Source organism: Theobroma umbraticum, unplaced genomic scaffold (genome assembly GCF_002168275.2).
Source record: "Theobroma umbraticum cultivar Fairchild unplaced genomic scaffold, ASM216827v3 scaffold_56.0, whole genome shotgun sequence".
Taxonomy (NCBI): Eukaryota; Viridiplantae; Streptophyta; class Magnoliopsida; order Malvales; family Malvaceae; genus Theobroma; species Theobroma umbraticum.
Genome location: NW_018397256.1, coordinates 10,402,801 through 10,415,215, shown reverse-complemented (window position 1 = coordinate 10,415,215; position 12,415 = coordinate 10,402,801). Strand labels below are relative to the sequence as shown.

General features: G+C 35.7%; 2 protein-coding genes across 2 annotated transcripts; one reads left to right on the top strand and one right to left on the bottom strand.

Annotated features, from left to right (window-relative positions):
* Nucleotides 1-4: 4 nt before the first annotated feature.
* On the bottom strand, nucleotides 5-3,393 carry LOC110410401 (F-box/LRR protein; the record flags this gene model as incomplete). Its single annotated transcript, XM_021420058.1, has 4 exons — nucleotides 1,897-3,393; nucleotides 739-1,172; nucleotides 473-634; nucleotides 5-14 (listed from the first exon to the last, which is right to left on the bottom strand). Coding segments are annotated over exons 1-4 (1,866 nt in total), but the record flags the coding sequence as incomplete, so codon positions are not given.
* Nucleotides 3,394-6,864: 3,471 nt separating this feature from the next.
* Nucleotides 6,865-11,708, top strand: LOC110411328 (O-fucosyltransferase family protein). Its single transcript, XM_021421443.2, has 9 exons — nucleotides 6,865-7,619; nucleotides 8,254-8,379; nucleotides 8,506-8,578; nucleotides 8,730-8,800; nucleotides 8,890-8,978; nucleotides 9,463-9,595; nucleotides 9,826-10,058; nucleotides 10,277-10,753; nucleotides 10,902-11,708. Exons 1-9 carry the CDS (start codon nucleotides 7,143-7,145, stop codon nucleotides 11,101-11,103), a joined length of 1,881 nt encoding a protein of 626 aa, XP_021277118.1. The 5' UTR covers nucleotides 6,865-7,142; the 3' UTR covers nucleotides 11,104-11,708.
* Nucleotides 11,709-12,415: the final 707 nt, after the last annotated feature.

The following is a 12,415-nucleotide window of genomic DNA, read 5'->3' as shown; positions in this document are numbered from 1 at the left end:
CTATAGCATCATCACTATTGCATAAAAGACCAAAAGTAAAAGAGTGAAATTTACATCCAATATAACAGAAATCATATTAACAATACAAGAATGAAATTAAACTCCAATGTAATTTTGACATAGATAGAATAGAGAAAGACGATGTCAAGGCCAGGAAAGCCTCCAAAGAAAACAGGAATGCCAGAGAACTACTCCAACCAATTACACAGCTACAGCATTGATTGGACACCCATAAGGCCACTCTACTGCTACATTATTATTCAATAAGACATTGAAAAGAAAAACCTATTTGCCCATTAAATGCCTTGAGCCTCAATGAGATAAAAGCAGAGTCAAATGCTCAATCAAACTACAACTTAACATCGACTACAAGGAATCAACTAGTAAAAGATGATACATAACATCACAGAATTAGATTCTATGACATGGTAAGAGAAGTAATAATAACCTGACCATGAAATCATGGTAATACCTGAATGCATTGCGGCAGAATTTCAATAACTGTACTGATTGACAGCCATTTGCCAGGTATCCCAAAGTAGAGTCTGTCAATTTGGATACATTACCAACGTCAAGAGCATGTAAATTTGGACAGGTTTCTGCAATGATTTTCAAGGAAGAATCACTTAATTTCCTGCAAGAAATCAAAAACATCCAATATATTAAAGGGCCAAAATCGACTCAAAACCAAGGAACTGTACAAGAATTTAGATGTAAATAAGTGTTAAGCAAACGTACCTACAACCCGTCAATATAAGTTCCTTGACACCATGACCATGTGCAATAATGAATTCCTTGATGAAACAATCAGTAACAGATTCCAAGCCTGCTACTGATAAAACTTCCAAATGCTCCAGCTTCTTCAATGCTGGAAGAATCAGCTTGGCATCAATACTTTGGCAATCATTGATATATAGTTCCAGTAGGACTGATGCCAAGGAGTTAGCTAAAGTGTCAATAGCACTGGCAGTAAGAAGAGAAGACTGACTGAGATTAATGGATCTTAGTGCAGGGGCAGAAGAAACAAGAGCATTTAGCCCAGCATCTGAAAGCCGAAATGCACCAGTCAACGACAAATTAATAAGTGCAGGCAAGCTGTTTGATGACTGAGCTAAGGTAGAAAGTAAAATATAATCTGGCATACAGCAGCCACACTGATCAAGTTGAAGAACCTGAATTCATAATACAACAAACTTTAGAATATCCATAAAGAAATTGGATAGACAGCAATAATTCTATACTGCATATGGATGAATATGAACTTCCCGTCACAAAATCTTAGGCTTAAAATGAAACAGAGGTCAGAAAATTTAATCAGGAAGGGCAAATACAGACATTATTGACCCTCACTTTCAAGCCAATCAAAATGTTCTAGAATTGCTTGGATGTTACAACCACATATACTCAACTAAGTCACATAATACTGCACTTAAAGTTCAGAAGTAATTAATTGGTCACTAAGAAACCCCATATCATTCTAGTGCAATTTGAATAGTGTTATCCAGGAAGGTTAACATCTTCTCCATGATTAGAATTTCCGCACTGAGCTGGCAGTCACTATGCCACAACAATCCACTGCCTCAGCAGCAATCTAATTAGCTCTGCTTACTTCAACTTAGGCAACAGATTCCCGTGTAGAATAAGACAATGCAGAGTCATGTCCAGCTCTTTTCAGTTAAAAGAAAAACAATGATGCCATTACAGCAGATATATTAACCAACAAGCAGCTAGGAATTTTTCCACTGTTACCACACGACATTAATTCAAATCGTTTTGACATAATAAGAAAAGAAGTGTGGTTCCACTAATAACAAATTTGAACTAATCAAGGCAGGAAGTGATGCACAATACCAAATTTATATACTATGAGTCTATGACAATAAACAAGCAACATACCGTCAAGTTGGTAGTGTCACACCCCTCAAAACATCTAGTGAACTGCTCCTCCGTTAACCATGAACAATCCCTCAGGCGAATTTCAGTAGGGGATCCACTAACGAGGTGGTCCAAAAAATTACTATTCATTCGTCTGGAGTCACAGAGCATCTGACAGAGCTTGTGTCTCAGGCCATCCGGCACATGATCGAGGGAAGCAATTGCATCTGCATTATTGACCAAAATCCGGAAGCACATATCAAGCAATGATGGAGGCAACCGCTTTGAACGGTCCTTTCCTTTACCCTTTTGAGGAACCCACGTAATTTGCACGGATTGTACGTTGCCTGAAGAAGAACTCCCCCGTTGTAAATTCAATTTCTCTGCTCTATCCCTTATAATCTTCATAGCAGTAGAGAATGGACCAGGCCAATCTTCAACGCCCTTCTCTTCTGGCTGTTCTTTTTCAGGGGAAATTTCCCTTTCAGCCTCGACAGGGAAAATGTTATCTTCTTCCTCCTGGGCGTCAAAATGGGCATATCGAGAAGCATTTTGCCTGGCCACGTCTCGAAAATGTTCCGTTCTCCCCCCATATCCTCTCTTATTATTCTTCTTAGTACGCTTTTCATCTGGCAGTCTTACTTTCTCCGCTGAAAGGTTAATGCCTGAAACAGAACCGTCAACTGAACTCTTAGCTTCAGATTCCAAAATCGTTTCAACAACCAATTTCCCCTTCCCTTTCTCTTCATCGCTAAATCTCCTTCTGCAATTCGCATTCTCTTTCTCACTGTTTCTCTCCAGTTTCTCAATATCCTCATTCTCTTTCCTTAATACCCCTTTCTCTTTCTCCTCACTTCCAACCTCCTCATCGCCGCAGCCGTCCGCCAGTGAAGTCATCTTTGTAACCCTCTTCCCCGACCGCAGACTCAAAACCCCTTCACTCTCTACGCTTTCAACGCCACCATCACTAACCAAACTCAACTTCCTCTTTTTCAAAAAGTCCACATCTCGCCTTTCAATCCGTTTCTCCTCCCCTGAAACGCCAACCTCGTCCCCGTTTGAGGAAGCTTTAGACGCGAGACGAAGGCTCCGCCTGAGTATTGTTGCAGAACTGGAGGCCCGACTGGGTATCTTAGGGGATGGAGAGAGTGAAGGAGAAGATGAGAAAGTGGCCGGATGTTCACGGCCTTGAGTGGGAGTGGCGGGTGGGTCGACGTGAGCCCGGGTTTTGCGAGGATTAGGTGGGACTGCGGGGATTTCGCGGGATCTTAGGACCGGCATCGTTCGCCGTTGAAAGAATGGCGGGAAGTGACAGGTACAGCCTAAGAGAAGGGAAATGGGTATACGTTCTTTATGGTAATCTAATGCCGTCAGGGTATGCACTCCTTCGCATCACACCGACATGATGCATTTAAGATTTTCTCGAAACTTTGATCGACAAAATAACAGAGAGGAGACCAATTAAACGATATGCTGTATTAAAATGGGCGCCTGTTCGCCTGTTTTAGGGTTTTTCCAGAGAAGCTTCTCGTGTACGCTTATTTTCGGTCTTAATTTTCCCGCCAAATAGACTGAATGGGCAGCTGGGAGCATAAACGTTATGGGCTGATCCAACTAAATTGTGACTTGATTCTTTTCCCCTTTTTTGGCTCAAAAAGAAACAAATGAAAATTAAATTATTATCAAAAGGACTTATACTTGATGGATTGACTGTTGTCAATTTGTCATTGTCTCTTTACTAATGAGATAAAATTAAAAATTTTTTAAAATTTGAATTTAAATACTAAAAACTTTTAATAATTAGTCACAACATTCTTTGATTCCTCTCTTTTTTTTTATGTTTTTCTAACTCCGTTATCTTCTTCTCCCTTCTTCTTCTTCTTCTATTAAAATTAAGTTTGGTAAAATTATTCAAATTCAACATATTTTAAGATAATTTTTATTTGTTAACTTAAGCAATATATTTTTATTTTTTAAGTGATTTTACAATTGATTTAAGGTGTGATAATCTTTTTTTTTGCAAATAAATAAATTATGTTTTTACTTTTAATTTAATTTAAGATTATAATGTGATAATTATTAAAGTTAAATGATAAAAATGATAAAAATAATTAACTAACATCAATGTAATATCAAATTAAAATTCTAACCGAAATTGTGATAAATTTTTTCTAAAAATTTTTTAAGGAAAGATTATTTATCACAATTGGTGATCAAATTAGCCAACTACCCACTCTATCTGATTCCAATGCCAACCAACAAAGAAAATTACTTTCTTATTAAGATATAAGGCATTTTGGTTAAACAGTTCTTTTATCTCTCATTCTCAACAAAAAGAAAAATTATATACTAAATTCTTTACTCTTTTTCTCCCTTAGAATTTCAGCAGCACTCTCTCTTAAAAATTCACTAAGATTTTAGTTTGAATGTCTATAGAAGAACAAAAAAAAGTAAGGTAAAAGAGATTTAAGGAAAAAGTGAAATATTTTAATATTTAATTTTAGTATGAAAAAAAGATGGAGTTAAAGAGAGATAAAAAAAATAAAAAAAAATTGTGAGGAAGTCAGAGAGATAGAAAAAATATTTTTGTGTTTTTTATTTAATTAATTATTAACAAATTTTTAATATTTAAGTTTAAATCCTTAAACATTTTTAATCTCAGGCAGTATTTGGTAAGTTGATAGTGTGTAGAAACTATACACAGTGGGTCAAATATTAATACTTATAAACTTTTGAAATTTATTAGCTTTAAGATAATATAAATTTTTTATTTATCCCAAAAGAAATATATTATAAGCTTTCTTGATATTATTAATTTAAGTTTAAAGGTGCTGCTGTTTTGAATTATTCTAAATTCAGTAGACATAATGTGAAGACAAATTAATATTTTGAAATTTAAATTTAAATTCCATCTCAACACTTTATTAAACTTAATAATAAATTATCGGGCCTTATATTTGTGTATTTCAAACAAATTCTCTATCTCGAAAACAAGCTTATATGGACCAATTACACTGTAATTTAAATCATATCTACCAAATATAGTGAAAAGCTTTGCTGTAATCAATCTAAAGTCCATACTCAAAAATGAGTTGGCTTGATTTTGACTTGTTGACACAGCATATATAATACTATAAATTGTGTAAATACATATCTCAATAATTTGAATATATATATATATCTAAATAAGTTTTTAAAGATAATGAAAGCGATATCTGAGCTATTGAAATCTAAGATTTTGTTTTAAAAGTTTAAAATTTGAATATAGAGATAAGATTTAGGAACAGAAGAGAATTATCTCCCTCTAAACTTATGCAAGTGAAAATCTTAATATAAGAAAATAATAAAATAGGAAAGAAAGAGCAGCTGTCGTATGTTTTAGGATATTCTGATGAGTTCCCCTTTCAAGTCGCAAGGACCGCTGATTAGTGGAAGCTAGCACGTGTGGGACCCCGTGAGCGTGGAAATCCAACATGCCATCACGTGATTCCATCTCGACCTTCTATCTGCGTACAATTTCTCTCCAAACATTTATTTCTCTTTTAATTTTTGTCGATAGACGTAGTACTAATTCAAAAGGAGAAAAGTCTTCAGGAATTACCATGCAGCCACCGTTTCTCCGCCGCGAAGAACTTGGTTTCCTCTTTTTATTTATTACAATAATAACAAAGTTACTTTACAAATCCTCACATGCGCAAAGCGATCCTTAAGAAATACTAATATTATATAATCAATGGACAATCTAAGTCAATTTTGGTGGCCTGCCAATTGGATTCATCTGTCAAGATTGTATGCACTAGTTTCCTTTTGGCCCTTTGAATAAATTAAATCGTTTTTGTCATACCAAGGTTCAAATTTGGTAGGCAGTTTCCAATCTTCTCATCACAAATTATACATATGAATTTAATTATGGAAAAAAATCACAAAGATTTCCACAAGAATTGTCATGTCCAATTATGGTCAATGATCAATTGATTTAGCAATAACAACCAATTTGTCCAAAATTAGCCATGCCAACGTTAAAAATAGAAACCAAAATATAGATACTTTTAACAATGCTTTTCCTTTTCTAAATAGGGTAAAACAGTTAAGAATATACCAAAACATACACTATAAGGATCGTGACAAGAGTCACTGACAAGGGGACAAAGGTTTAATTTTTAAACGTGACAATCGATTTAGAGGTTTAACTATTAATAAATCAAATCCCCGTCATAGGTTATGTTTTTTAATTACCTTTTGTGTAGGAGACCAAAGTAGCCGACACAAAGTATAATACAAAGAAGTCTATTCTAAAAAATGTTAGGCAAAGTTTTCTTTAAGTATCAAATTTAGATCCTACGAATAAGTAAAAATTTGAATTATTTTTGGAGTTGCTTGGCTTTTCTATTTACTACATCAATGGTGGATTTCTCTAATTTGATGTTTTCCATTGCAGAACGGCAGCAGCGGCAAACACCCACTCATGCCAGAAGTTTAAAAACTTTGTTTAAGACCTAATTTTGTTGCTATTATCAGAAGTTTTAAACGATTGAGATGCTTGCTTTAGTTATTTACTTAGTGGTTTATTAACTTATAAAATAATGTAAATTACTAAGATTAATTTAAGCAGAATGGCTTCTTATCATTACTGTATTAATTAATAGAAAAAGGGCAGAGAAATGCTAGCCATGCTACTCTACTCTACTTTAGTCTCTATTGGGCATGAAAATGTGGCATTTAACACTCAAATTTCATACATATATAGTAACATTCAATAAAACCGAGAACTCGGGAAGCAAAAAAAGGAATTAAAAAAGATTTTATATTCTAATAAGTGAAGAACGTAGGGAATTTAGTAATACAAAATCCAATCATTGAGGGGCAAATAAGTATGTGTAGATTTCCTTTCTTTTGGGGTACGATTGAAATGACCACCGTAACCTAAACGTGCCCGACCCTTTTCTTTTCCTATTCTTTTTCGTGTATAAAGAAGACAACACAGGCAGACAGACAATAAATACAGAGGCCAACGCGGCAGCCAGCGACCCTCGCCCCTGTCCTTGCACACGCTCTTTTGAAATCTTCTTGCGTCATTTGTTTCAGAACCCAAAATCCCAGAGACAAAATAGATATAAAGCCAAATACCCAAAGTTTTCTATCTCTTTCGTTTTCTCTGCTTTGTTTTGTTAATGAAGGTTAAATCAAGATTCTTAATCTGCTTGCTTCTTATTACATTACATAGTTTATGATAATAATACTTATAAGTAAGAGCAATAAAGTTATATATGGGTCACCACACGCAGCATCACCATCACAACACGAGCGATGGCGTTTCACAGCGAGTTAACAGCCCGCGCTTCTCGGGTCCAATGACTCGCCGAGCGAGCTCATTCAAGCGTGGCAATGGCAACTCCCAGACCACCAACAGCAACAACGCCGTTGGTTCCGGTAACGGCAATAATAACGGAAGCAACGGCAATAACTTGAGCGTGCATCACGAGATTGATGTACCAATAAACTCACCCAGATCGGAGACTGGGGCTGCGGGTTCGGTTTCAATCGATGGGTTGAGCCAAAGAAGAGGTTTTTTAAGGAAGCCAAGTGTTGGATCGATGGTTTTGGATTTTGGTTTGAAAGAGAGGAAGAAGCTCGGGCATTGGATGTTCTTGGTCTTTTGCGGGGTTTGTTTGTTTTTGGGTGTTTTTAAGATTTGTGCTACTGGTTGGTTTGGATCTGCTATTGAAACCGTTACATCAAATCAGGTACTTCTATGAATTTTTATTTACCTAGCATTTTGCTATAGCTGTTTCCGAATTGACTTGCATTGGTATTTAATATAGATCGATCAATCATTAATGTGAAAAATGTGTTTTCTTTTAGAGACTGTTAGGACTTTAAATTATTTTGCTTGGGAAATTAATGGGTGATTCTTTTATGTACCCTTTTTGCCTTTTTTTGAAATCATTTATGGGTGTAAAGCAGAAATTAGGGAGTAATCTTATTAGTGGCTTAAGTATTATTTTTGTAATACAAAACCATAAATCAGGCTAGGAGTCGAGTAGTTGCATTTTGCAGTTTTCTCTGATGTGTGGTTAGAAACATGCAGTTTTCCTTCTAATGCTGGTCTTCTTGTGGATTTTTATAGCAGAATATTCCACTTTCATTATCTGGGTTGTGTCTAGAGAGCAAATTTCTCCTGCTTGTACGTGAGGACTCAGAATGCTTAGGATATCACTGAAACAGAATTTTCAATTCTTAATTTCTGTGCACAAATTAAATTTTATATTACTCCATGCATTTTTATCAATGCATAAGATATGTTTTAATTGTTGATAATTTGTAGAGCATTGTTTAGACTTTTCCTTGCTAATGTGCTATCTCTATCATTGTAATTAGGGTTTATCTGATCTCTCCATCAATCATCCAAAGCTGATAGATCAAGGCTCTAACGATTATGGGTACAGGGAGGAAGGAAGTGATTCAGATCGAACTTTAATGACAGTGCCCTCAGATGTAACAGAAGTAAGTTTAAAATCTGTACCTTAAATATATTGTTTCACTTCTGCTTGGTTTCCAGGAAGAACAAGAATAATAAAATCACTTATTTCGATAAGCAGAGTGTTGAGATTTGTTTCATTTCTTATCCAGGATTCAGGTATTTGGTCTCAACCAAATAGTGAGAATTTCACCAAGTGCATTGACCATTCAAAGAATCAGAAAAGTATGGATTCTTACAGCTCTATAAATATTCTTTCTCCTTACTCTGTGTGTGTGTGTTCACAGATATCTCCATGTTTTTGTGTGTTGTAAACTTGCAATTGATTACTATATTTTTTCTTCCTCCAAGTTCTTACTTGTTGCTTTCTTGGCAGAGCTAGATGCAAAGACAAATGGCTACATTCTCGTTAATGCAAATGGTGGTTTGAATCAGATGAGATTTGGGGTCTGTTTGTTGTGTGTTTCTCATTGTTTTTTATAGCCTGACCATTTATAATTACTATACTCTGATGTATCAATAATTTTAGAGTGCAGATCTGCGATATGGTTGCTGTTGCTAAAGTTATGAAGGCAACACTTGTCCTTCCCTCACTTGATCACACCTCATATTGGGCTGATGAAAGGTTAGTTATTTGTGTACTGTAAAAGTTTCATACCTGTTTTGCAACTATCAGTACATCAGTTATAATGAGATTCGATTGAATGTTATGTTGAATACTTAAGCTAATAACTTGCATTTACATGATTTAAATATGAATAAGTAATACCATATTCTAAAATGAATGTTCGTTTATATCCTAGTGGATAGACAGGGAAAGTATGAATTCCATTTTTAGGTATTGAATGATGATGCAGCCTGTCTGATCATTTTCCAAAGATATATTTTCACGTCAACTCACAAGGATTTCTTCTCGTGCCCTTTGAAAAACCTACATCTCTTGGTAGTTGGTATTATCATATGGCTGACTTAATAGTTATTCCCTAGGTTGCCATGCCTGACATCTACTGCTGGATACTTAGGTCATATAAGTGCATTGCATGGCATGCATTATAGTTGTATGTATATCATATAGTCTTAGCTAATTGATTGGTTTGATATATTTGCAGTGGCTTTAAAGATCTATTTGACTGGCAACACTTCATGGAGACCCTGAAGGATGATGTCCACATGGTTGAGACAATACCACCTGCCTATGCTGGAACTGAACCTTTTAACAAAACACCAATATCGTGGTCTAAGGTCAGTTCAAACTTATCTGTGTCATTCCAAATGTCTATACAGCAAATATAGATTGCACCTATCATTGAGATGGTTATTTCTGTTTGTGGCCTAAGATGGCAATCATTTGAGCAGCCCATTCATGTGAGTGGTTTTGCTTCAGTCAAACATATCATGTGTGATTCATGTATCTTCTATTACTGGTTCCTTTTCAACTAACTAACCTACATGATTTTTTCTTTTTCATTTAGGTTAGCTATTATAAGACAGAGGTCCTCCCACTATTGAAAGAGCATAAAGTAATCTATTTTACTCACACAGATTCTCGGCTTGCCAATAATGATATCCCAAGTTCCATACAAAAGCTCAGGTGCCGGGTAAATTATAGGGCACTAAAATATTCTGCTCCAATTGAAGAACTTGGAAACACTTTGATTTCTAGAATGCGCCAGAATGGAAGCCCTTATCTCGCTCTCCATTTGAGGCAAGTAAAAAAATTTTATTTCTTGTGCATAGCAGTACTACATTTATCTTGTTCCACACTATTCTTGTTTGTGTTTGGCTTGAGTGAGCATTGGTTATCATGAAAATGGGTATATGGTATCATCTTTATATCCATGATAGATAATAATAACATTGATAAATTGCAGCAAAGAATTCAAGGCTGATTTATATTCTTGCTTTTATTTGTTTAATTTGTAGATATGAGAAGGATATGCTTGCATTTACTGGCTGCAGTCATAGCTTGACAGCGGAAGAAGATGATGAGCTACGTAGGATGCGTTATGAAGTCAGCCATTGGAAGGAGAAAGAGATTAATGGAACAGAGAGAAGATTACTTGGTGGCTGTCCACTAACACCTAGGGAGACCTCCCTCTTGCTCCGAGCATTGGATTTCCCACCAAGCACGCGGATTTACTTGGTAGCTGGTGAAGCTTATGGGAATGGCAGTATGGACTATCTTAAGGAGGACTTTCCTAACATCTTCTCTCATTCCTCCCTCTCTACAGAGGAGGAGTTGAATCCTTTCAAGATTCACCAGAACATGTTGGCTGGTTTAGACTATGTTGTTGCCCTTCAGAGTAATGTATTTGTTTATACTTATGATGGAAATATGGCAAAGGCAGTTCAAGGACATAGGCGATTTGAGAACTTCAAGAAGACTATCAGCCCAGACAGGTAAGAGCCTACCTATTGATTTAAACTATTCTTAACCTCTTTGATCTGGTTGTTTTCATTTCTTTTCTTGAATGAATATTTTTATGATCTAATCGTTGTCATTTCCAGACCAAAATGTGTATAAACAATTATCAATTTGATGGTGCAGGATGAATTTTGTAAAACTTGTGGATGAATATGATGAGGGAAATATTTCTTGGAAGCAATTCAGTTCCGAAGTGAAGGAGCTTCATAAAGATCGAGTCGGAGCTGCATATCTTAGAGAGCCAGGAGAATTTCCAAAACTGGAGGAGAGTTTTTATGCAAATCCTCTTCCAGGATGCATCTGTGAAGGAACAGAGGGCATGTAGAAAGCTAAAACTTGGCTTCTGTAAATTTTTCTTCATGCTACGAAGTAAAAATTCACCTGAAAAGGAGGGCATGCTGGCATTGTTTCAGAGACATACCATTCCAGAAGGAGGGAATTGAATGCCTTCCAAAATCAGGATTGACTCGACTCATTGGTTGAAAAATGCCTGCTCAAGGGGGCAATCCGTTGGTAGAATATAAACCGAACACATTAAGTTATCATCAACGGAAGTAGTAGCAGGCCGCAGCAGATTGGTCAGGTATACTGTTCTCAAGATACAGGTTAAAGATAAACATTCATTTTGTGGGCTTGGATATCCTATCCTGTCCGCCGAACTATGGTTCGGAAAGAAATGTTCTTCATTATTTATCTTTTTTTTCCCTTCTTTTTTGATAAGAAGAATTTCCTTTATTTTTCTAAAGAATTGGTTTAGGTTGTTGCTGTAAAGAAAGTTGGGGGAGGGGATGAATGAGGTGGCTATGTTCCCATGCCAAAGTTTGAGTTTGAATACCTGATCAAAATACGATAGGATGATACTCATTGAATTGTATTACATCTGGATTTTAATAATACGAAAATATGATTTCTATTTGTTGGTAATACAAACTAATGAGTAATTATTAATGACGCATGGATATGTGTGTTAGTTTTTGTACAAAGCAAAGCTTGAATTAAAGACTTGTGGTTTGAATTTATGATGGAAATTAAAAGAACCCTTTTTCCTTGGTGAACGTTGGCAGCCCATGCTCTCGAAAGGGTATTCCTACATTTATGTTAAAAGTCCTCAATTTCGCAGTCATCACATTAATCTGTCTAGAATTCAGTCAACTAAAGTGGGTATGACAGCAGGATAGAAAGAAGAAGGTAATGTTATTTATATTCCTACATCTAGCCTCCAAATATAAGAGAAGTGCAGCATACATTCTCAAACATGAGGTAAAAAGTGTAAATAGATTGTCATAACTCTAGTTGCTTGCTCCACCCTAGTTAACCTTTGATCTCTGATTACTTTGATAATTACTTAACCTGTTAATTTTAGAGAATAAAGTATTGAACATGCGAAATTGGTGCTTCAAGTGGCAGCCGTGGGTTACAATCATAAGCACTACAACTTTACAATGGGGAAAACCTTGTCTGCATTTACTAATTAATGAAAACAACACCCATGAAGGAGAAAGGAGACGAGCGATGCTTCAAGGCATCTTTGCTCCACAAAAAAAATTACACGAGCAAACAGAAAGCTCACAAAAATGTCTATCCAAAACATTTAAAGAAAGAACAGACAAAAGAAAATAATAATAATAACAAAAAAA